General features: G+C 37.1%; 2 protein-coding genes across 2 annotated transcripts in view; one reads left to right on the top strand and one right to left on the bottom strand.

The window, feature by feature from the left end:
• Positions 1-6,230, bottom strand: part of LOC145990995 (uncharacterized) — a 27,083-nt gene extending 20,853 nt beyond the window's left edge. Inside the window, exons 1-2 of the mRNA XM_083126641.1 lie at positions 6,050-6,230; positions 2,599-2,760 (exon numbers count right to left, since the gene is read on the bottom strand). Coding sequence (XP_082982767.1) covers positions 2,599-2,760; positions 6,050-6,138 — 251 coding nt within the window. The 5' untranslated portion in view covers positions 6,139-6,230. The remainder of the gene's footprint in view (positions 1-2,598; positions 2,761-6,049) is intronic.
• A 473-nt stretch (positions 6,231-6,703) lies between these two features.
• tej (tejas) overlaps positions 6,704-26,551 on the top strand; it is a 125,503-nt gene continuing 105,655 nt past the window's right edge. Inside the window, exons 1-3 of the mRNA XM_083126642.1 lie at positions 6,704-6,916; positions 22,225-22,995; positions 24,991-25,631. Coding sequence (XP_082982768.1) covers positions 22,239-22,995; positions 24,991-25,631 — 1,398 coding nt within the window. The 5' untranslated portion in view covers positions 6,704-6,916; positions 22,225-22,238. The remainder of the gene's footprint in view (positions 6,917-22,224; positions 22,996-24,990; positions 25,632-26,551) is intronic.

The raw sequence follows: 26,551 nt of genomic DNA on the forward strand, positions 1-26,551 counted from the left end.
CTGTCAGAGGCCATATTTAAACTTCCTCCCTCATCGCATGGGGGAGGGCTGAAAGTTGGAATCTTATTGGCTCCCTTAAACTAAACAGAACCATGGCAGAAACCCAAGCATACAGAATCATACACAAACACAAAAAAGAAACAAAAAACAAATACTGTTTGTAACACACTAAAAAAATAAAACTGTTCATTTTGGATTGATTTTTTGCAGGCATGTTGGTAAAGGACCAAAATAGCACATTTCAGTGTTAGAAATCGATATAAATTGCAAGTTTTGATTCTACTGCCTTGTGAAGTTCGATAAAAAGTAGGTGAAAAACAAGGGAGGAAATGTGTGATTATTGCAGTTGATGACAAGTACATTTACAGTTGCTACACTACCTACTTTTGAAACATTGGAAAGAACTAAATCAGGTACTTATTTCTGAGGAGCACCAATTTAAATGCATTAAATTTTATAGCTTTGAAAACGATATTTTAAACCACGTGCGTAGTAGTAACGCGAGTCACACAAACACACATTTTTTGTAGTATTTATAAAACAAATTACTTGTGTTGCAAAATATACAGTTTACTTGTTTCTATAACAATACCAAAATGAAAAAAGGAGCAATGTGTTTTTCTTCTTTTGTTGGAATTGCCTAATATACAGCAAAAGAAGTTGTAACGCGAGTCACGATGTATATGAGGTTGGCTAAAATATGGTGCATGTGACATGCCTTTGTGCTTCAAAAACGAATATTACTGTTACATCCCTCATTTATGACTCACAGAACAACTATTTTTTGTTACCTTTCTTAGCTAATACTGAGTAATATGTGTAAATTACACTCTGTTGGCAGTCTTCACCAGACAAAATATTTTACACACGTTCACAGCTCATAAAGAAGATAAACATATCCACCCTTGTCAATGCACGTGGCCATTATAAATTTGAGTAGGCTAGTTTTACCAAACATTCACCACTTATACTGTATAATTTGTGTTGCACTTGTTTTGATTCCTGTACTTGGAAATTAATGTTCTTATCTCAGTATAGTTACTGTAATTCAAAATGTTTCTTTTCATTGCATAAATTGTAATTCCTTATTTTCATTCTTGTATTTTGTGAACTATCTTGCAACATTTTTTTATTTAATTATATAAATTGCAATTCTCAATTTTGGTCACTTGTTGAAATAAGTATTATTTCATTATTGTTACTATGTGACTTGCTACTCTTGTAACTTGTGTGAGATTAACTCTACCCTGTAATTATGTTGTTAAGTGGACTAGATAAACTGAAACTTATCTACACACTAAATGTAACACGAGTCACAATTCTTTGTAACGTAAGTTACTAATATTTTTTCTTATAAAAGGGTTCTTTTTGCATACATGTATGTATTATATTTATTTGTGTGATTGATGTTTATTGCATACTCTAGTAGAAGAGCATAGTTCCAGTGAAATGTAGCTGTTGACAAATCAGGTGTCCACTTTAATGTAGATATTGACAAAACGGCTATATATTTTAATCTAATGTGTGTCACAACATTTAAAAAAATCACAATAAATATAAAATCTACATTCTTGTGAGTTCTATTGTACCAAGGTAGTTATACTTAACGTTTCTAATTGCTGACCTAAATGAAACAAGAGTCACATTTTTTTGTAACGTGCCTCACATCACATTTATTATCATGAAAGGCCTATTTTTGCATCTATTATTTATGTGTTTGTACGGTAACAGACAATGATGTTTGTTGTATGTTATATAAAAAAATTAAATTCCTAGTTATAATAGAAGAGCAGAATTCCAGTAAAATGCAAATATTGTAAATCAGATGTCCATTTTAATGTAACACGTGTCACAACAATTTAAAAAATCATACTAAATTTAGAAGCCACATTTTCTGCATTCTATTGTACTCAGGCTATGTAGCCTTAAGGGAGTAACAACCTGTAAGGAAGAAAAAGTTTTATAACTTTTATGGGAGTGCTAGACGAATTTTAATTTTAAGAATATCATGCTTCTAACTGTAACGCGAGTCACATGGAAAAGAATCAGGCTCCTTCGATTGTTTGATTGTTGCTTTACGCACAGATAAGCTAATAAAGTGGGATCCGAACCACTGTACCATGAGCCTCCATTGGGAATCGAACCAGGGACCTTTTAGCTTCTTCGAGACTGGCCGTTTGGCCAAGTGGTCAAAGGGCATAAGTTTGATTCATACCCCATTAAGAGTGAATCTTTTCGTACATTTTTTTTTCATTTTATTTAATAATTTAGCTGCATTGGTAAGCTATCTGAAGAAGATAATGAAAAAAAAATCATTTCTACTTTTAATTTTTCAACTGTATGCACTTGGACAATTTTCAGATGAACACATAAGTTTTCGTAAACTAATCTACAAACTTGTATCTGTAGAACATTACATCAACTGCACATACTCTTGTTACACTGACACAGTAAGCAGATAGAAATATGAACATAGCTAGCTTGCATGAGCTAGTTGAGTTCCTCAATTGGCAGAAAACTAATAACACAAACCACATTTATTATTTTAGGGATCTGCACTTTCATGTTATTGGCTGATCAACAAATTATCATAGTTACCTGACATTTGGATTCCCTCCATTTAATAAGAACATCACAGTCACATCCTCAGCAAATGATTCAACCTCATTTCCAACAGCAAAATGGAAAGGTGAAACACCATGCTCTGGCAGACTGATGTTTGGATCTGCTCTTTTGTCTTCGATAAGAATTCTTGTGTCTCTGAAATAAACATTTACACAATAGACACCACGATCTTGTTAAAAAAAATTACATAAAAAATTATCAAACACAGCATTCTTCATCCTTTATTACATACATTCCTTATCAAGTTATTCAAGGTTCTTAATTTAATACATCAAATGTGGCAGAATAGGTCTCAAGCTAGGGATCCTAGGTTTGACTCCTGACTAAGGTATGGATGTATCTTTGTATTTGTTCCACTATTAATTTCATCATATCATACTTAATCTAAGAGGCAGAAAATAAATGTTTTTGCCAGAAATTTTTGTAGACTCAGCAAGAATTTCATTATCTTTCTTCTATGTTTGAGCTTAGTACCATGCATTTGGAAACAGAAAATTCCATAGCAGTTTTCTCAATTGTCAAACTTCTGGTGCCAAAGTTCATAATTTTAACTTTTCTTGTTTCATTAAAGATAACTTTTTCTGCTTTATTTCTCATTAAGATAAACAAATCTTCACAATGTGTACAAGCTGGATTACTTTCATCGTCTATACTTTCAGTATGAAGTCATTTGAATATCAAGATCTTTGGCTAATTTTGAGCTTACAGCATCCTTTACTTTGAATAACTTTTGTTTACCATAAGTTAATTTTCCTCTTAGCAACCCCATGAAATTTGCTAGGTAAACATCTGAACATAGTAGTAGACTTAATTCATTCCTTACCTACAGTGTGTCCCACAAAGGGGTTTACACTATTTTAATGTTAATAGCAGAGAAAGTATTACAGATAACCTGATGGAACTTTTTGTATCTGGATCTGTTATAATTAGTGCTTGTTGCCATTCATTTGTTTTTCTTTAATTTCAGTTCAGTTGTCAGTAGTGATAAGTAATTGACAAGATGGCTGGGAACCTTCCGTTGAGCAACGGAAGTGGATTTTAAAGTGTTTTTGGAAATGAGAGAACATGAAAGAAGTGCAGAGACGATGGCGGACAGAATTTGATACTGCGCCACCATCACGTGTAACAATTACAAAATTATGCAACAAGTTTGAGAGGGAAGGAACTGTGTGTGATCTGGGATGGTGTGGCAGGAAGAAATCAGTATCGGATGAAAGAGGGATGGAAGCAGTGGTACAACCTTTCACAAGATCCCCCAAGAAGTCCATTCATTAAATTCTGCCTGCCATCGTCTCTGCACTTCTTTCATGTTCTCACATTTCCAAAAACATTTTAAAATCCACTTCCGTTGCTCAACGGAAAGGTTCCCAGCCATCTTGTCAATACTGGCAACAGAACTGAAATTAAAGAAAAAGAAATGGTAGTTAAGTGTTTGAATGTATTTTGAACCCAGTAGGCTTAAACAAACTACATTGAGGCCCCGGAAGTTCTACTGTCGTCAATGTCTTCATTTTCGAATCACTATATCTTATAAAGCAACCAGAGGACGCTGACTCATCACTAATCAACTGTATGAATTGTCACACTTACCTCTGAAATCTCATTAACCGATTCTTTGTAGAGATGAACCGAAAAATTGAATCCGCGTATTTATATCCTCATTATATTCTAGAACGTTCCGCAGATAAAACGATTCGTTAATATTGCCAATAGTTGACTCCTTCTCTCATTCAAGAACGTACCCTCTGCCACCTTCCAGAGATTAGAAATTACAACGAATCGCCCTACGTGTGGCGCTACCTTTGTTGTACAACTTTCAAATGCTGACCAGTCTCTACATAATAATCAAGTGTGTTTATTTAGTTATTGATCTGCTTTATTTTAATTAATTTCTTGTGTCACTTCTAGCTAATTTGCGAATATGGAGATGAGTGATGATATGATGAAACTGATGAATGGACACTCACAAACATCCATGCCCAGGCTAGGATTCGAACCCGGGACCCCTAGCATCGTAACACGATGAGCTAACCACTCTGCCACAGGGGTAGGCGAACTTCTCTTTTAAAGGTTAAAATAATAAAACTGCATCAAGAACATAAGAGGCCATGATCATGGTGAAACAAATCATATATCATTGTAAATACAAAAGTAGCATGCACCAAGGAGTGGCAGTGCAAGTTCTCAAAGATTATTTCATGTATTTGTTGGGTTTTTTCAAGTTCTGTGGACGAATAAGGTGTTTTCAAAATCAGAAGCCATGATTCTGCTTTACTTAGAATGTTTTCATGCTTCTCCATCCAGGTAAGATGTGTTCTCTGTTCGTGTTTGCCCCTTATCTATGTTTGCAGTATACACCTTGTTGTTGTTGGTTTCTTATTCTTGGGAGGGGGGGGGGGGTAAGATGATGCAGGGTTCTGGCTAGCCAAAACACGATGAGGAAAGCACATTTCATCTCGTAACTGTGGGGGGGTCTTGCAAGGGTTGCAGAAGTCTCTTAAAAACATTGAATCTGCTACATTTCACATCGTGCCACAGAGGTATTAGCAGATTTTGTTTGGGTAAGAAAGAAAATCATAGATAAATATTCATTAAATCTAGATAATGCAACACTATAGTTGGGTTGGAAAGTACATTTTTCTTTCCATTATTTTCAAGTATTATGCTTCCATCTTGCAACCCTTGACACAAATACAGTTGACAAAATACATGAAGCACCACTATTTGCAGTAGAAAAAAAAAGAAAATTCCTACAATCAAAAAAGGCACTCATATTTGTCTCTGATTGAAGCAGAGGCTCAAGATGGAAATTTTCCATGTAAACTAGATATAAACCTACAATGTCTTGGGAATAAATTAAATATCTTCTTGATTTAAATTTTCAGAAGTGATAGAACAATTCCTAAATACATTTACATAGTTTCTTTGCTCTAAGTATAAATTCATAATCGTGGGATGTTTGTTCGAGCTTTGGGAATAGGCTGGGAAGGGACCGCTTCAGATAAATTATTTCAACCGATTCATTGATTTGGTGTTTCAAGTCCACTCTATGCATAGATAGCCTAATTGGGAATGGACCTACAACTTAAAGTGGGATCCGAACCACTATGTGCCTCCACCGAGTATCAAACCCGGGACCCCTTGATGCTTTAAAATAGGCTACTTTTGAACAACTTGCATAACTCTCTGTCTCTCTGTGCATGTTTGCACACACTCATTAGAAAATGGTTCATGTACATTTACTTATAGTAATAAACTGTACTTGTGTACCCGTTGCCACCTTGTAATCAAAGGGTTCGTTCGACAATAAAGCAGGTATGGAAGCAATAAGGAAAATGTGCCAATGCAATGCCATTAAAAAGAAGTAATGACAAGTGGAATCGTGCCAACTAGATTTTACACACATGCAAGCTGAACACCTTACCTTAAATTATTATCTTCTAAACTGTCATATAATGAATAGCCTAGGTATATCTCTTTTTTTGTTCTTCCAAGTGCTACTTCGTCGTCCATTGTTAATCTGGTTGTGCTTAAATTGTATGTAATATTATTGTACTTTATTGTCTTCGATTTGAACAGCCGCTAACTCGAGCAAACTGGTGACAAGCAAACTCGGGTGACCGGGTCTAACGAAAAATCCAGCAACATATTCAAACTACGTAACGATTGGATAACTTTAATTAGAATTTAATTATATAGTTGTCAACATATCGCATTTCTCACGCAACGATTCAACATTAAGTCACTAACCATCTTCAAAACGAAATGTTTAATTTTCTCCAAGTACGAATTTGGAATTGTCCACACGGGACTATTAATAGAACCATGGTTTCAAAGTTTTATGCTCCTTAGCTTAGTATATACTTTATACAGTGTGATAGTTTAACACTTTATTTTTTTATTTCTTCTTATGTTTTTCATTCGATTACAAAATTGTCCGTAGCGATAGAAATGCAATTTACCTACACCAAATAACTGATCATGCATTGCATTTATTCTGTGTAATTAAGTGAAAAAGAACTCGCGCGCGCTTTAGATGTAACGACTAGCGCGCCACTACGGAAAACAAAGGAAATAGATGAGAAAGGCAGAGAATAGAAATGTGATGAGGAAGTGACAGGGTGACAAGTGATGAGAAATTTGTTTTTAAGCAAGTGATGAAAAGAAAATAATAATAGAAGTGGCAGAAAGACTAATAATAATTGTTAAGAACTTTTTTACAGTGTAAAGAATTGTTGTTAAACTGACATTACTCCTTCGGGAGTAGATCACCTGACGGAAGTACAATAAGGTATGCTGTAATGTATGCATCGACATACTCGATTGTTACATGACCTGATAATATGCAGCTTTTCAATCCAGTAAAACTTAACATGTCTGTACTTTCTAATATGCATAATATTTAACAAGTCTAATTGTGAGGGAAAGCTTAACGTATCATACATCGGTAAACTAACTGTCGTTTCTATCTGTTTGAGAACTTGCGTACAGTATTGTCAACGTTAAACGGCATGTATGTTTTAAATATTCTGGTGAATGAATTTTTAACCAATTGTATGTAAATGGAAAATCAATCGTGTTATAATCTAATGTTAAGAACGATGTGTCCAAACATTTTTGTCAACCTTTGGATACATGTGCTAACGTCAAAAGTAATGACATTTAAACACGTGTAAGAACTATTGGAGCTCCGAAAACTCACGAAAAAATTCCGGTTTTCGCTTTGTCACTTTTTTTATTATACGTAAGGAGATGTGAAGGCATTACTAATGATTGAATACATTCACAGCAAGATTTAAGAGAGTAAAAGTTGGATTTATGTAAGTTGATCAGGGGAAATATATCCCATGTGCAATGACGGAGTTTTAGACAATGATTGCTATGGAGGAAATCCCACTAAAAGATACAATTAAAAGGCTTTAACGACTTTTTCCGGTAAATATGCGATATCGCCAGAACGGATTTCTTCAAATTTATAGGAGAAACTACAGTTACTTACTGAAATCATTATATGTTAAGTATCCCCGAAACGTCTGAAATTCCTTTATTTTCTTCTTTTTCACATTGGTACTTACATATTCTGCATTCCTAAGGATTCTTGAAGGTGCCATTTCGTTTTGTTTTTTTACGGAAATAATGTAGGCCTATATTTTCGACGTATGAAGTAAGTTTTGTTAGTTTCTTTTTCCCTTCAGTAACACGCTCAATGGCGGTCACAGTTTCACTACTGTAGTCGGCATGCAGTGTTTCCACCCCATTCCACCCAAAAATACGTACGTAGCCCCACGAACCATTTCCGATAAGGTTTGGTAGGGTCATGTATAGGTTAGAATTGGTAAAAAAGTGGTTTCGAAAGAAATCTGCATAGCCCCACAAACCATTTGCGGAAACATACCATGTTCAGTTACAAAAACACGTGTTTGGAAACACTGACCGGGATTGCCTATGATTATGTCATCCACACAGGCTACATCCACCTGGAAGTAAATGGATGCAAGAGCTTTCGTGCATCGGTCACACATTTATATCGAAAAATAGATGATTTACCGGCAAAATTGAATGAACGATGCGAGAAAACACTTCCCCGAACTTCCACAATTCTAAAGAAACTTCATTCGTTAAGTAATTTCTCCTGTAAATTTGAAGAAATGCGTTTCAGGGTTACTTAAATTTTACTGGTGAAATAATGAATTTCTGACAAAAATAATGTATATTTCTTACATTTATATGTACTTACTGTTACTCGTTATTTCGATTCTTTAACACACATTATGGCAATAGCGTACTGGTTCATCACACGTTGTAATAGTGTTTTGTCGATTTATGCAGTGTTGCAGCCTTGTTAACCAGAAAATACCTACTTTCGTGCACAGATTTGAATTTATGTTAATACCTCGTAAACCATTGGCATTAGCCCCACAAACCATTCACGTTAGCCCAAAAAAACATTCACGTTAACTCCACAAACCATTTTTCGTAAGGTTAGGTTAGGCAAGCATAGTTAAAAAAAAAATTAAAAATACTTGACGGGTCATGTTATAGTGAAAACATGGTGAGTTTGAAACACTGACTACGGGATTTACATCATCTAACACATGGAACATTGTGCTCTCGTGCAGAAAGCAAGAGGCGACAACAGAAACAGCGTGTCGGACAGATTTTCGCAGAAAACAACATGCATTCACATTAAAATGGATCAAAACTACATTCACGAACTTCCACAACACTAAAGAAGATGATTTGCGTAAGTACTTTGTCCTGTAAAAAGTAAGAAATCTGTTACCCAGAAAACAAATGAAGATTGATAAAATATGAAAAGAACTTAAATTTTTTTAACAATATTTCACTAACTGTATTTCACAGTATTTTGTTTATCATCGTCAATGTGGGCACTTTGATATTTAACTTCAAAATTACATGAATGATGTTTGGTCTACATTTATCAAACTCAGTTTGATAACATTTCTAGTTTTGATGGATCCATGGTCGCATTCTGCACCCTCTATTCGGCTAGGATTATATATATATATATATATATATATATATATATGAATAATAATTGTGAAGAACAAAATTCTGGAGCGCTGAAACAAGTATTTACAACTGTACAGCCGTTTAAAGTTGAGATGTAGCTGTTTGAAGTTGCGAGGTGGAAGTCTACTTCCAGCCATGTTACTTTCGTAGCACCCGTACCGATGGATGTATGTAAAAGTTGATTTTTCAGCACTGTACCCAGAGAAATGTCATGTTTGTTAAAATTTCCTGCTGATTCCTACCGCCTGCAATCGCTTTCGCGGCACCGCCTATCTCTATCGAGTTCCTGCACAACACTATTTTCCGCACTAAAATAGTACAAAGGTACAAAAGAAATAAACCTCGGAAAGTACCCAAGGCCAGGTATTTGCGGATCAAAGTTGAAGTCTTTAGTCATATCTTCAAAGTCTGCCCCAAGTCTTTGTTGTTATTTTCCACATAATACTACCCTCCCCGTACGTTCTGTCATATAGAAGTCGCAAATTATCCCATCAGAAAATACAACGCTTCTCGGCCTGCAGTTGCCAAAAAAAGATGTGCACGATGTTCCAGAAGATAACGTATTTACACACGCTGATGATTCCGTTCAACAATATGTTGAATGATATTCCTCATCGCGTCTCGCAGCTGTTTTCCATACCTGTCAAACCACATAAACTCATCCAGATACTCCTCCAAAAAATGGGACCACATAACATTCCTTTTCCTCAAATTCTTCGCAACAGACCAATATCCCTCATTCCTATTCGTGCAAACTCCTGTTACCGGATCAACGAAGTGCGCCTTATGTTTCACAGTCCTGTGAGTGTAAGGGGAAACGCCACCAAGATGTGAAAGACATTTATAAGACCCCCATTCATCTGTCCAGATTTCCATTCCTGGAAAAACATTCTTCTTGATAAACGGAACAAGGGTTTCGGATGTACGATCGTCAACAAGAAGAAGCAAGCCCCTTCCTGCGTGGCAATCGTACATGCCGAAAACCTATCGTTCTGGAACTACCATTCCTCTGTTGTACTTCCTCCTGCAAAACACTCGCTCATCTATCTGCACAACAGAGCCCACACCACCTAAGCTGTCGTCTGGCTGAAGTATCTTGCAGATGCCGGTTAAACTGAACAACACTCTTCTTCCCCAAACTACAAATATCACGTGCCAAACAACAGAACTCCCGCAACACCAAAGAAACATCAATGATGATATGTCGCGCCAAGACAAATTCATATTCTCGAAGAATGTTCCCGATGTCATGGAAAGATCAAACCTACACTTTGGACAACGCCACCAAGCCAACTCAGAATCAATCACCTGTGCCATACCTTAATCTCATGAACACATTCCTAGGATACCTTCTGGAACACCTTGAACATTTCCTGGAACAGACCATCTCCCTGTAAAAGTCACGTACAATATCCCATACATCTCATCTAACAAAGTCCTCTATGTCTGTCAATCTCATCTTTAGTCCTTCTTTCAAAATTGGATGTCACACAAATAAAGTTCAATGTCTGAAATCTTCAACCCGCCAATACATCACACAAACAACATATCGCAATCGCAAAGTATCCCATTGCACAAGTCAATCACAAACAGAAAAAGAAAATGTGCAGAGGTGCACCTGTAACATGAATCCATGATGGCCATAAAAAACCGTACTGACGTTACATACGTAAGGAATTTTAATATTAAAAAAACCTAAGTTTTGTAGCACGTAGATCTATAAAATCACCTTCCGTGCTATTTTGAAACACCCTTTGTTATAATAAAGTCTTTTTTGTGACGAAATCGAGGGTGTAGAATGGGATCACCGAGCCATTTCGATCTTCATACTTATGTCTGCAGCAGATTACCAGTGCCTTGTTTTTTTTGTTTTTTTCCCCGGTATGGAGCCTCTTCATCTGACGTGAATATGTGAAATGCATTGTACAGCAATATATAATCAATTTCAGAATATTTATTTGCATGTTCAGTACTTTGATGTATTAGTTTCTACTAGTACTAGAGAATCAAAGTGAGTCACGCTGATACAATTCCCACTTTCATAGGTCAGTGAGTTTTTTTGGTATGAATGCACAATATAGAGAATGTCTCCAATTACTTTCCTACTTCTTATACTCACTAACCTACATCACTCTAGCAAAAGAAGCACAGCACCGAGATCTAGGTATCCTCATAGATTCTAAACTAACTTTCGCAAATCACATCTCAACCATCACAAAAAAGGCAATGCATATGCTAGGCTTACTTTACAGATTCACCGGAATCCATAACCCGAAAGCACTTTCCATTTACTTCAAAACATTTGTGTCCCTCATTCTAGAATACTGTTCACCCATCTGGAACATGGCTGCCCCTTCTCATACCTCCAAGATTGGCCATGTTCTCAGCTTTTTCCTCTCCATCGTTCGATATAGAGTGCCGGCCCTGAGACACCTGCCTAAGAGAGATTGCTTGTAAACTTAAACATAAATACTCCAGAATCACGTAGATACGTTGCAGATATGAAATTATTACATAACATCATTAATGGAAACCTAAGATGCAGCATCCCAATCCACGAACTCTCCCTCAGAGTGCCTAGACACAAAACACGGAGCAAGGAAACGTTCCACTCTGCAACTCCAAGACTCTCACTCATTCAACGTTCACTATTTCATAGGCTACCAAATCAGTTCAATGTCATCTCAAACCAAACCGATATATTCAGTTAGGGTAAGAAAGTATCTTGAATTTTGTTAATATTTGGTAGATTAACTCATTTTGGTCTTCTGATCAGTACATTATGAACGGGTAGCCGCACGAACCATGCATGGGTAGCCCCACAAACCATTTCCTGTAAGGTTAGGCAAGCTTAGTTAAAATTTTGTTCGTAAAACAATGCGATAAAGCCTTAAAAAAAAAATCTCAACTTACATCAGCTTTTTTCGCGATTTCCAGACGTGACCCCTGCATTTTAACAAGAGATTCGTGATTAGAAGGCCAAATGTAGTTAGTATACCAAATATTAACAAAATTGGAGATATTCTCTATATTCTTCATTCGCTTTTTTTTTAGTATGTTCGGAAAAGCTCATTTTATAAAAAAGAGGTGTGCGACTTACTCTTGTTGTTACAATACAATATAAGTAATTAAAAAAATACTATAAAAATGATTACTTACGGTTCGTGAGTATATGTTTTATAGAAAACATAACGTTTCGAGACGCAACTGGTCTCAGGTGCACTTCTTGGCAATCGGAATTCCTTCATGCCTACGTCAATTTACACAAAAGAATAAGGTGTGCACAAAGGGCAGTTTTAACAAATACCTTTTTTAACCATGATCTTTTACTACCACCTTATTCCTTGTTCTTTTGTGTAAATTGACGTAGGCATGAACTAATATTGATTGCCAAGAAGTGTGCCTGAGGAAGAGACCACTTGAATCTCGAAACGTTGTGTTTTCTATAAAACATATACTCACGAACCGTAAGTAACCTTTTTTTTTAAGTACTTATATTGTGTACGTTCAGAAAGTTTTAATGGAACGAACAAATTCAACAAAGATAACTGGGCTTGTGAACCTGGTGAAACCAGTTATTTTATAGACTTATGGGATGCTCTAGATGAAAGCACAAGTGCAGAGTTTTGTTTAGAGAAAATTTCCACATGGCATCCAGTGGAAGGCATGTCCTTCTGGCAGAAATAAACTCTACTGCAGGCACTGTTACTCATCACATTGTAAGAACACTTAAGGCACATTCATGCGGTGCATGTTGCTTCATATTACTCTGTTAAAATTATAATACATTTTCTGAACTAGTGCAGTTTGAAGCCATCATGCATGCACGTTGCAGACAATTCTCACTGAACAAACCAGCCTCTTGGCCTGTGCGTGTGGTGAATCTTGTTCATGCACTAAACGCACGGAAAGCAACTTTTGGACAGCATAACTAAATGCAGGAGAGCACTTATGGGATGGCCAGTTACCATAACTCATTTAACACATTAAACTCGTGCAACTTTCGTAATGAGCCCATTGTGTATTTTTATATTTGATTTGTTTTAACTCACATTTCTGCCAGTTTTTGCTAATTGCGAAGATGATGATGAATAGTGATGAGATGAAGTGGATGAAGGCACAATCACAAACACACATGGGCAGCATAACAGAAGTCCCATAGAGGATTATCCTGTCTATAGGGGCTATCCACGAGTAAACAAAAACATATCGAACGGCACAATCGATTGTGGAACTGTAGCACAACAACTTCCAGTTCACGGCGGCCGGGTAATTCAAGCACGTATTTGTGGCCTTTCTTCTTGTTTTGTATACCGGATGAAATGGATCATGTAAAAGCACTTGACGACGAGGAGAATAAGATATATCAGGGCAAAGTAGAGGCCTTTGCATATCAATTGGATGAGCATATAGGAAGAAATACGGCATTATTCGAGGATGAGATCCATTTGCTAATCGTCGTTGCATTGGCGATATTTGTAGCCTACATATTTAATAGAAAGTAATTTTTCCTACAGAGCGAGAGCGCTTAAAGCATGTAAATCTGTGGATGCATACATTTCTGTTTTAAGTGAAAAAGTGTGAGATGTACGGGCATATAAAAAACAGGAAAAGGAGCTTTTTTTCTTCTTTCTTCAGTCAGGGCGAGTCAGAGGGATGCGGTTTCGTTCCCGTTTGAACGCAGAAATACAAAATGCTCATTGTTATTTTAAGTCAATTTTCTGCTATTTGTGTTAAACATGACGATGAAGGTGAATAATAAACTGGAAAAATTACTGATGGGACAAACACAATGACACACCATTGCCTGACCATGGTGTTCAAACCGAGGACCTCTTCTCTATCAATGTTGAAAATATTTCCATTGCAAAAGACGAAAATTAATAATAGTACCGGTACTTAATTTTCTGGATACAAAAATAAATATTTCCTCTGGTTACACACACAAAAAAAAATCTGGTTACACAAAAATTTAGTACAGTTCGTGTGCACTTCAAGAACGTAACGTGTAACCTATCTGACCATGACCGAGCATTTTTTGCTCATATCACTAGAGAGAAAATCGAGATTTTAATGATTTCTCTTCTACCTTTAATGAAGTGCAAGGGGTGCGGGATGCAAAATTTTTGGTTGGGAAGGGAACAGGATGGGGTATTTTTAAAGTCCTAACGTTCAAAACTGGAAAAATATTGTTATTTCCCGACTAAATTGGGAGATTATAGGAGCGGAAAATATTCAACATTACCCGATACTAAAAAAATATTAATTATATACACAATTTCAATAAATTTCGGACATTTAGTGCAAAAAAAAATATGTAGGGAATAAAATACTTTTAAACTCTTATTTTTTCCGAAATCTTGATCGGACCGGGATTTTTTTTTCAGTTTCCGACTTTTTGGTTTCCTGCACATCCGTTGTTATTACTGGGGAGTCTACTCCTTGCTAATGGACTTCCAATTTTCACGCCTGACAGCTTGAATGCAATAATTTTGGCGCCTAGATCTCGAGGAAATTGATGAAGAAAGATCCGTGAAAGATTATTTAGCCCTGATCGTAGTTTACATCCTCCTTGTACACACCCATTTGTTCCTTTCATACATGACACAATCTCAGCTCCCTTTAGCAGCATGTTATGAGCCTACGAACCGGAAGTTGTTGTGCTACAAGTATGGCGTCTGCGCGAAGACACTTCCTTCCGGTGGATAGCCCCTATAGGTCCAGACACCAGAGGAACGAGATTCCTCTAGATAATCAAATGTTTTATGTGGACCTAACCATTGCTTTCAGTGCACTGCAACTTGTCTCATGTCTGTGGTAAAAGCAGTCGACCATTCTTTATCTTTGGAGCCAGTAACTAAGTGAACCTCTCATCGAAAGTTAAGTTGAATTTTCAGACAATAGATTTAGGTATTTTAAACCTTAGTGGATAGTAACAGAGTGGCTACTCACCAGAAATTCCTTGAATTCTGGGAATTATGCGTGAATTATTGGCTCTGGGAATTATACATGAGTTTTTCTCCGTAGATGTAAAAAAGTGCAACTTTTATTAATCCAAATGAATTCATATATTTAAAAGTGCTCCGAGGCAAGTGTTTCACAGTTTAGCTTTTATTTGTATTGAGGAAGGACAAAGAAAGCTGCTTTGAAAATAAACAGAATTCTCTCAATCCGTTTACTTGTTAGTGTCCTTTGCAGAACAATCTATCTGACAGACAGATGATTATTGCAAGATACCTTGAAGTTGATTAGATAAACTTGAGTTTGCAATTCTCATACAATTGATAATTTTTCGTAGATTAGTATATTCCGTAACATTTGTGACTTGTGTTTGTAGATATTTTTCAAGTCAGAGTATGTGAAATGGCAAATGTAAACTCTACACTTTAATAGTATGTGATACACCGTTAAATTTAATTAAATTAGAATTTTTAGGTGCATTGAATATATTTGTGTGTGTGGGTGGTGAGAGACGGTGATACGTGAGGTTGAAGTAGAGAAAACATCTATTTCTACCCTTGAATTTTTGGAAAGTTCTCCTTGAAAAGTGGGAATTATACTTGAATTTTATGATGGTCTTAGAGTATAACGATAAAAGTTGTTTTTGGACTTGTTGGGTCGCAGTTTTGTTTACGCTAGAACATATTTTTGGTTTTACATCTAATTTGCACACACTTTAAAATTGCTTAAGAAAACCCAAGGATTCTTTACTGTTTTTTATTACAAACTTCCAAAATAAACTAGCGGTTAATATTTTTTTTAATTAGCCCTGGAAAGCTGGAGGGCTTTGTTTTACATAGTTAAAACTAGTACAAAAATTACCTCCAGTTGCCTTAGATTAATCTTAGGTTAGTAACATAGATTAATAAACACTTTAACCTCAATAAAATGAATATGGTCGACCTCTACTTACGAGATTTACTCGGCACTTTTACTTTTACTGTAATCAACACTTCCGATATAAAAGTACACATCTCGAGAGCTCTCGACACAAGGGGGGAACATTTTTCGCAGAAGATCCTTGATATCTTCTTTTCACCGAAGATCTTCGACGTTCATCCCTCGTAGTAACTCGCCACCAAATTCATAGTTCAAAGTTCGAACTTTGTTTCAACGCTGCCAACTTCTCGACTAAAGTCCATTTTTTCCACTATGAAGTGGATGTAGACAAAAGCACGTGTTCTAGAGAAAGCCAGTGCAGCCCTATTGGTGGATTCTGGCAGTAGTCCCTCCGCAGACCTTTTGCACCCTGATAGATAGTCCATTCATGAAACTAGAGTAATACAGCATTGTATACTGTTCAAAGCATTTACTAGCCTTATCCTTGCTTATGAATTCATAATCATTCTTTAGTAAAGCACCTACGAAAGCACTCATTCAAATTAACGAAATTCCCGCTACTTGTCCGTCACTCTGTGTTGTGCAGTGTTGCAAATTCGCAATATTAAGTAAAGTCTATAATCTTGAAACACCGGACTAGGCAGAATCAGAAAACATGACAGTGACTGACATGGGAATCTCTAGATTACACACGTGTTAATGTATATACCACAAGCACGCACACACTACTTTCAACTTCATGTGTTTTATCTAGAATGGTAAAATCAACACACTGCAAAAGATTGTAGGTAAACCTATGAGAAAACCTAAGTGGTTGGTGCAAATTCAACCTGTGATGCTTAAAATCGTACGGAATGTTACTTTAGCATTTATTAAATGATCCACCTATGCTTCCTTTCCTTTACTTCCCACATAGAACATGCTCAGATTTCAGGAACCTGAATTCCCCCAGCTTGTCAAAGAAAAATGCCAGATGCATACACTGGCAACTGCTTCCAAGAAGGAATTTGTAGACGGCGGGGACACAAGCTTTTGGCGTTACAGGTGGGCAAACTGTGCCATTCAGTGTTGCTACCCGACCTTTATAGAAACATCATTACAATTCGGTAATATTCCAAAGATGTTATCGTATCTAATTGCTATATAGCCTTTTTCGCAATTACAAAGTTTTATTAATGTTCCAACACGGGTGTACGTAATAAGACCTTCACATTTCTTGTATCTAATTCGTAAGGGATAAAATAACATAGTTGGAGACACTACTTCTCGTGGTCAAGAATCTTCCGAAACACTGTTACCCTCAAGCACACGGCTATTTATAACTTTCCTCCCCTCGACCCTGCAAAACATGCCCTCCTCTCCCTTGCCGTGTGGTGGTTCTCGAGATTTTGCGTAGTGTTTATAGGTGGTAAATATCATTGAATGTTAATGTGGCTTCAACAGCAAGTGTTACAAAACATCTACATTTGAAACTTTGAACAAGTGGCAATACCAAAATTGCAGTGGATCCAGAGTATTGTGTTGAATCGTTAACTTCTGAACAGGTGTCTTAAAAAACAGCATTTATGCGGTCCGCAAGGAAATTCAAAAACGCGGGTGGCATATTTTAGCCGATTTTGGACTTGCTGCCGTCAGCAGGAAAGTGGCTGTTCTTTTTTTTTTTTTTCATGGATATAAGTTTGACTACGCTGGTTAAATTATTGCATGATTCATTTGGTTTATTTTACTTCGCATTTCTGCAACACTTGGTTAATCGCGAGGATGAGTGATGATATGGTGAAATTGATGAAATAACACTCACAAAGAACATCCATGCCCAGGCCAAGATTCAAACTCGGGACTCCTGGCGTCGTAGCACACAGTGATAACCACTCCGCTACAACGGACAGCTGTGTGAATTCTTCTTACATGGTATATTACCACTGATCAGAACTGACATCTTTGGTAAGTTTCTACGTCTATTTTATTATATTTTCTTCATCTCTCGTATTTACAACAGTGTTCATTTTAAAAAACTAATATTTGCACATTTTTAAAAGTCTCTCTAGTTTCAAAACGTTGTGGAAAATACTGACACTGAAGCTAACATGTGCACTGGAAGGGAGGGGCAAGTGCTGGCGAATAGAAAGTGGGCACCGCGTGCATTAATACAAATTTCGGTAACTTATTGGCCACACCTACTTCGTTTTAAAGCTGGAAACAGAATAGCGATTCTGCAGTTCACAGCTACAAACTTGAAGTGTTCAAAATATCCGGAACATAGGCCACTGTTAACTGTCCACTAGGCAAATGACATCTACAAAAACAATCCACGAATATATGCCACTTACCTCAGATCGCACGGTGAGTTCGCGAATTCTCCATTCCCAGAGATCTCGATGCCAACTGCTGCATGTAAACTTCTGCAGCCAATGTGTGAAGTAACGCGGCCTTTCACTCAAAATCTCTACAAACACTTCTCGAAAAACTTCACCGCATTTGTCTTTGTCCCTTTACACAATGCATAGTAAGGACAGTTCATTTTGCCCGAGGGGAGTTAATTTCTCTAACCTCCTTCTTCTCTGGAAGAAATAATCAGGCCTCAAAATAATTGCTTACAAGAGTGGCCACCCTGAGTAAAATCTCTCTACGGAAACTAACCAGGTATGCGATTTTAAAATGTGGTGTAATGTAGCAGGCGCACTGATTGCTGTGGAGAGGTGAGAATGAGATGTCCCATAAGGGTAATTTCATGTCAGTTGAACCAAGAAAGAGGTTTTAGAACCCTTGATCTCAGATTTTCATGAAACCTGGCACATTTAATCCTTCCATGGTGGTGAGAAACCACATTTTTTTTGTCTATCTTGTCTGGTTTAATTTTTATACCCCCCCCCCAAAAAAAAAAAACCTTCAGTTATTCCTCTTTTCTTCCATTCCGAAATTGGGTATCATAGGAAAAAATAGAGCAATCAAGAAAAGTGTTTGATCTGAATTGCAGTAAAATATATTTTAAACCTGCTTCATTTACCTTAATTCAATGTTATTAGTTGGTGTTAACACATGGTACACTAATCTAAATTCACCATACAATAATATACTACAAAAATAATTATTTTTGATATTTACGCATAAAGTTATTTGTTGATTGTTTCTATTATTTTCTGTGCCAATTTCTGAAAGTTACCAAATTTTCTTTTAATTTCTATTATTGTAGCTGTGTAATGAGGCTAGAGTTAGTTTCATTTACACCTAATAGCACAGAGAAATGTAATCCTACATCCAAAAGGAAGATAACAACCTTTTAAACACACAGGATTCTCTGTTGTCAAGCAGATTATCCATTACGGTGTTTGTAAACTACACCTTCGATAGTGACCTCTGCGTAAGCTACTCGTGAGACCTAGGCTTGAAAAACTAAATATGCTGACCAAGGCAGTAATTTAATTTTATTAAAAATATAAACTAAAACGTAACGTTTCAACCTTCTAGCAAGGTCTTCATCAGACTCTGTATCAAGTACAAAAGTCTTTTGTACTTGATACAGAGTCTGATGAAGACCTTGCTAGAAGGTTGAAACGTTACGTTTTAGTTTATATTTTTAATAAAATTAAATTACTGCCTAGGCTTGAGTTTAAGAACATTAAAGCCTCCAGTGTGAACCGCATTGTCTATGAAAAAAATCTCTCTCTCTTATGAATTATTCAATCTTTTTGAAATTTCACAAAATTGTTTACCAAACAATAAGAATTCCAGAAATAATATGTTTCACTGTGCTCTGGGACGATCCAACGTGTCATGCCAGTTGCCGTGTACTTACGCTTGCATCGTCTGTCATGTGCTGTACTAGGGCATCTGTATTCATGGCACCTGGTCTCCCACATCGGGGATTGTCTTCCACACTCATGTCCCCAGACGAGAACTGCTTGAACCATTTCTGTACTGTCCTAATGTTCACTGTGCCCTCACCTTCCACCACACAAATTTTCCTCACAGCTTTCACCCCTTTTTTCCAATAATGTCATAACAAGATACGCTTGCCCAATTTGTCGACCTCCATGACGGACCGCCGTAATTGCACTGCCTTGTCAAAATGCATTGTGCCTGTGTGAATGTATGTCCGGCCTTACTATTTTCCATGTGAAAAAACCAATGAACTTTTGACTCAATCTGGTATTTCAACAATTCATCATTTGCTGATATTATTGCGAGTTATCTAACTGAATTGATAGTAACACAATGTAAGATAATTTCTAGTTAGTTTCTTGAGAAACACCCACACATTTTATCAAATAAACTGCATATAATGAGCCACACACACACACACACCCATATTTCAGGATCCTCTGAACAAATTTGGAGAATATGTTGTACTCTGTTCAATATAATCTCAAAGCCCCGTGACTCAAATAACTTGAATTTTCTCCATGCAACATTGACAGTAGTAACACCTTAGTTCCGAAACTACCAGGTAAAGAGTGCAATCTTACTGTCCTCAAGATCTGTGTATTCTTGTTGAAGTAAGCTTGCTTACACAATGTCCACCGCCTTGCTTGAAATACATGTTGCATATTATGCTATGACCAGGGTTAGTTTGTGTTTGAGCTACAATCAACTTTGAAATCTTCGATATTTGTGAATCTTATGGAGAATCATATGTCAGAGTTCAGTTCTACGAGGGAAAGTCCGAAAATAAGTTCCCCCTCCCCCAGTTTTGCCAGGGAAATCGTACATAAATGGGGGAAACCAGGCTGTGTTTGAACACAACAGACACCCATACACCACTGGGTGAAGTACGATGAGCGTACTGCATGCAAACGAGGGGAGGTGCCTCTCAGTCTTGGACCGGCAGATATGGAGCATCTCGTGCATTATCACCGAGAAGGAGTTTCTCTTTTGGGTTGTGACGGGGGATGAAACATGGGTCCAACATAGCACACCCGAATCGAAGGCCGCATCAATGGAGTGGGGAAGACGTTCAAGACAACTCCCTCGGCAGGTGTAAGGTGCTTCTTACAGTTTTTTGGGACGCCCATGGTGTTTTGGTGCTGGACCTTTTGGAACAAGGAACCATCAACACTGCATGATACTGTCACACACTGTCCAAATTGAAGCAGGCTATTCGGCTTAGGGGGCCTGGCCTTCTCACATCAGGCGTGCTGTTGTTGGGTGACAATGCGAAACCGCACTCGGCGAGGGCTAAACACCACCATCTTGCAACCCTTTGTTGGGAGCACCTTACCCATCCTCCGTACAGTGCCGATCTCGCACCAAGTGACTTCCATCTGTTTCCGACTTTGAAGAAGGCTCTCGGAGGAAGGTGCTTTGGAAGCAATGCTGCAGTGACACATTTCGTGCAACACTTCTTCCATATACAGGACACTCATTTTTCCAAGAAGCTTATCAAGCGGTATGCCAAATGTCTGAATGTCCGGGGTTCCTATGTGGAAAAATAAAGTATGCATGCTATTCCTTTTCTCATTTACATTTTTTGCTTTTCCTTCCCATCTCTGTCTACAGTCGCCAAGGGAAAGTTATTCTTGGATTCTCCCTCGTAGAAACTAACTAGGTTCTGGTATTTGGACTTAGAGCCAGTGTAATCTTCAGTGGGGCTCATGTTGTGATAGTCCCTTCATCCATCTTATCACTATTCATCCTCATCTTTGCGATTAACCAAAACTGGCTGAATGTGAAGTAAAATCAATCAGTGAGTTCTAGAAACAAGGGCAAGGCAAATTTGTATGAAAAAATTGGATGGACGTATTTTGTTGCAACAAGAGAGTTTTTGCTGAATAAATCAAAAGATTTTATATTTTATAAAGAAGATTTACACCATACAAAGATGAAACCGATATTATACTTGTATTGTGCGCAGGAGTGAAATGGTAATTTGCTATGTTGAAAAATGTCACATGTTATTAATGTTGTCAAATGCAGGTGTGGAGATGGTCCTGTCAACATTTCTGACCATGAAATTCTAAGAAACAGCTGTGATTGGGAAAAGAAAGTGGAACAACCCACAGTCAGTACATAGTTCCCTCCCAGTCAGCAAAGGTTGGGGGGGTAGCACTTGGACCAAGCCTTCATGTTTCAGTTCAACATGTGAGAACTTTAGTATGTCATATGGCCTTTACAGTGCATATTGCAAATAAAATAATGCATTGACAGAATGATTGTCAATTTTATTTCATCCCTTAACTTTCTTTAAGCAGCATATGAACAATGATGCTTCTCTTTTTATTGTTCTAGACACAGAATGCAGAATGTCGTCAGCAGAAAAGGAAGAGGTAAAGATGCTGATTCGCGGATTGCTGATATCTGTGAAAAACCAGATGACCGTAGAAGACCTACGTCGTGACTACAAAAGGAATGAAGGAAGAGATATACCATTTTCAAAGCTTGGATATTCATCTTTGTTGAATTTCCTTCAGTCAATACCAGACACAGTGATAATAGAACGTCGCCAGGGACAATACTTTGTTGTTCCTGTCACGGATGAAAATACTTCTCACATAGAGGCTCTCGTGTCGAAGCAGAGAAGTAGTACCAAACAAACATGGTACCGTCCACCCAGAAGAGTGGCACGTGTTCCGGAACGCTTTACTCAAAGATCTTTGCATTCAGCCCCATGCAATGGTGGTGGTGCTTTTTTCCGGCCACGTGATCATCGTTCGACGTTCGCCCACTTTGGTTACCATGCTGAACCTCCATATGCTCATTATGCACCACCACCTCATGTGCAGCCAAGTAGGCGGATGCCATATACGCAGGACTTGACTGCAATCCAAGTTCCATACCTAATTCAAAAGAACTTAAAGCAATTGGTAATGAATAATCCTCAAGGCTTACCAATGAAACGAATAGAAGATATATATGTGGACATGTTTCATGTAAAGCTACCTTTCACAAGACTTGGTTTTCACTCTTTAAGTGAATTAGCTTTAAATATTCCAGCAATATGGAAAGTTGTTGAGATTAATAATGAGTGGTGGGTTATGCCTAGTGATGATACCTGCTGTGGTAAGTACTATTGTAATTAGCCTAATTCCATGTAGCTGAAGAATATCTTATAGTTGTAGAGTCTAATTATAGTATTCTAAATATGCTAGGATGTTTTCACATACTTCTTGTTGATTCCCTTTTCAGGTCAAATTTGATGTATCCGGAAAGCTATGCCTCCTCCTTCATTTATTTTTTCTCCTTCCAGCAAAAATGTGAAACTTGGTGTCAAAATACTTAACAGGTGTTGTGAATAATCCAAGCTTATTGAAAGTATTGTCCAAAAAATCACTTTGTATACATTTCCGCCATCTTTCAACCCAATGCTGAAATCCATTTTTGAAAAATTCCCTTGGCTGACGTTTCACCTACAACTACACAGGCTCATGTTGGATTGTGGGCCAAGACCAAAGGAAATACTAGTTAGTTTTAATCTTAAAGTATATTAAAAGCAATGAAATAAATTTAGTGTTAGTAATTCTCAAAAATCGTAATAATTATTTCAACTGATTTTGTTGTGAGGATATACGTACATATTAAGGATACATTAAATTTAACTATGGCTGCATTCACGTTGAGGTGGGGTCGTCCTTGAAACTACCATAGCTCAACATTTATTCATGGATTAAGCACCTGAATCACACACTTGTCAAAAATTGCTGACTGGGTTCAGAAACAATGCATTGATCACAATATTATTGCGAAGATAAGTTTTCCTCTTCTATTTATTAATCATGAATTTGAATTAAAAATACTGTACATTAAATATGAGAATAATCATGAAACTCTACTCATATTGGACTTTATATTTGTACGAGCTATGCTAATACCCTACTGGGGCTGGTTGTTGCTCCGTTGAACCACACAAATCTTCGTAATGGTGAGCATTGTTTCCAGCATGTTCATGCATGCATAATATGAGGATCATTTTTGAGAAAGTAATTTCTCAACAATATATTCACTGGTTGTCACTGGTAGCAACAATGAATCATGGATTTGGAGAATGGCTTAGCTTCATGTGAACCTCTCTTAGGGCCGGTTTTTCAATGTGCGATCAAAGTTCAGGTTGGGCAAATAACTAGAGGTTATAGCAATTTTGGGTGTTTGCATCTACGGTCAGCTCCTCAACTGGAGGTTTAGTGGCACTGAACTTGATCCGTGCATCATCTGGAGGTCGGCGAGATGACTGGTAGTTTGTGAATAAACATGGCTGCCTAATCGGAAGTTCGATCTCCACCAGACAGTTTGTCAGGCACATTGAACGAGAAATAATTCAATAAAAAGTTACATGGTGTAAAAATAAAGTACTTGTGCTTGGCAGAATTCAAATGAAGTGCACAGTAACTCGCCAGACTTTCATTTGTGTGCACGTACTGGTAACATCTGTCCTATCGTGAAGGAAAACCCCAAGTGGCAAGTTGGTGTAGTGGGTGTATAGTTCTTAAGAAAGAATACGAGTTCCCGTTTCTAAGGGATCTTAATGGATACATACTTTTAAATAGTGAAGTTTTTTAAATTGAAATATGTCAGGGGCAGTTTTTAACAACCCTCAACCTAATCCTCATATTACACTTTACAACGCAGCATTATGTTTTAGTGCTTAGAAAGAATTGTGAACGAAGGGGGCAGTTGTACCCTGAAACGTCGTTCTTCAACAATTGCATACTCACTTACGTAAGTAGTTTTTTAAACTAATTTTATACTTTTTTTAGTATTGTTTAGATAAAATAAAGCTGCTCACATAACCAAAAGCATAATAATAATAGAATAATACATAGTGCATAAGAAATGCAGGAGAATATATGGAATATAGGAAGGAATCGCATTTGGTCAAACATACACTGAAAGGCCTCTGTAGATTTCAGAAAGTTGTCAAATATTTGTTATCCATCTCGATGTTTTTTGAGGCAAATATGTGAAAATGTGTTTAATATGTACTACTATATAAATTAGAAATGTGCATATTTTTTTTTGTAATATAGGATCTGCTACTTTCAGTGTTGTGTTCTGTTACAGAAGAACGTAAACCTCTATATGATGACACCTGGAGAACCCCACAGCCGTTATTGTCTATGAATGTCAGTAAACCTGCTCCTTTGCATAGAAGTCAACCCCAGGAAGATGAAGTACCCCAGGGAGCACAAGCATTGACATCTAGTACAATGTTTGACCTGCATAAAGTGGCCCTCGAGAAACAGGGAAACGACACCACAAACGTCGAATGTTACAAGGTACCAGCAGGAAATGAGGAGAACTGTGAATTTCTTGTGAATGGAGAAACTTTAGAGCATGATGATAGTTTCGATGATGAAGTGACAGGTCAAGTGCAAGGACTACCAAATAGTGATGTGCGTTTAAATCAAAACACTGTACAGAGGGAGAAAATCAGTGCCAAAGAGTATGACAAGACTGCTAAGGAGTCTGGTGTTGACTATTATGGTGAACCTTTCCGGGAAAAGGAACCAGCCAGAAGTGACCAGCATGAACCAAGAAGCTATGTGGAAGAAGATGATCTTGAAGCTGTAAGTCCATCTGATGTATTTAGAACAAAAGAAACTGATCATGTTGTCAGCGAGAAAGTGAAAGAGAACTTCAGGAAAATCTTGTCTATGAAAGGATATGGGATATGGTGTTCACAGTTAGCTCAGGAATACAAGGTATGTAAATTGAATAATATAAGATACTAACCACCTCTTTAAGATACATGAGTAAATGTCTACATTTTTCCTTTTCAGTTTTAAAAATAACTATTAAAAGATAGGTACTTACATTGACATGTTGTAAGGTTGTGATCCTCTATTTTGTCAAGCTTACTTTGCGTCAGCTTCTTCAGGGATAAATTATAAAACATGAGCACATACATGTTGAAGAATACAGTAATAAAAATATAGAAATAGGTATCCACAGGAAGGTTAAAATGATTGCAATACTACATGTAAAAGGTGAAGGTTAAAACATGTGATTCCTACTGGAAGTGTACCATTTGCAGAATATTGTGCAAAGGGAAATTAGCATTTTACGTAAGTGGAAAATAAACTTTGAAAGAATTATAACTTAAGACAGAGAGGCATCTCACACACAACCCCCTACCACCCAAGAACACAAATCATGCCACACTAAGCAAACGGCCCAACCACAACCCTCTAGCGCCACCAAATGATGAGATCAGGCAATTGCCAACCGAGATCACAGTAGACATTTCAAGCCAAGAAACAGCCACCTATGTTGCCCGACTGAGAAATTGTAACTATTGCCATTCAACAACAGACAAAGCAGTGCAGCACTACCATCTCCATCCTAGATACCATAACCGTTGTTAATGAAAGCAGTGGTTCTTCAAAATTAATCTGAAAAACAATTAAAACTGCAACATGGAAATACAAAACTTGACCTGTGATATGCTAAAACCTTGTTTACCACATCAACTATGAATGAGTAGGGATGTGAAATTTTCTTTTTAACATAACACCGAAAAATTGAGGTAAGCACAATAAAGTGTATAAAATGTAGTTGAGTAGGTTATGGAGGCAAGTTTTCAGTGTTTCAGAATTGCAAAATAATGCAAATTATGCCATTT

Source organism: Lepisma saccharinum, chromosome 8 (assembly GCF_977018435.1).
Source record: "Lepisma saccharinum chromosome 8, izLepSacc3.1, whole genome shotgun sequence".
Classification (NCBI taxonomy): Eukaryota; Metazoa; Arthropoda; class Insecta; order Zygentoma; family Lepismatidae; genus Lepisma; species Lepisma saccharinum.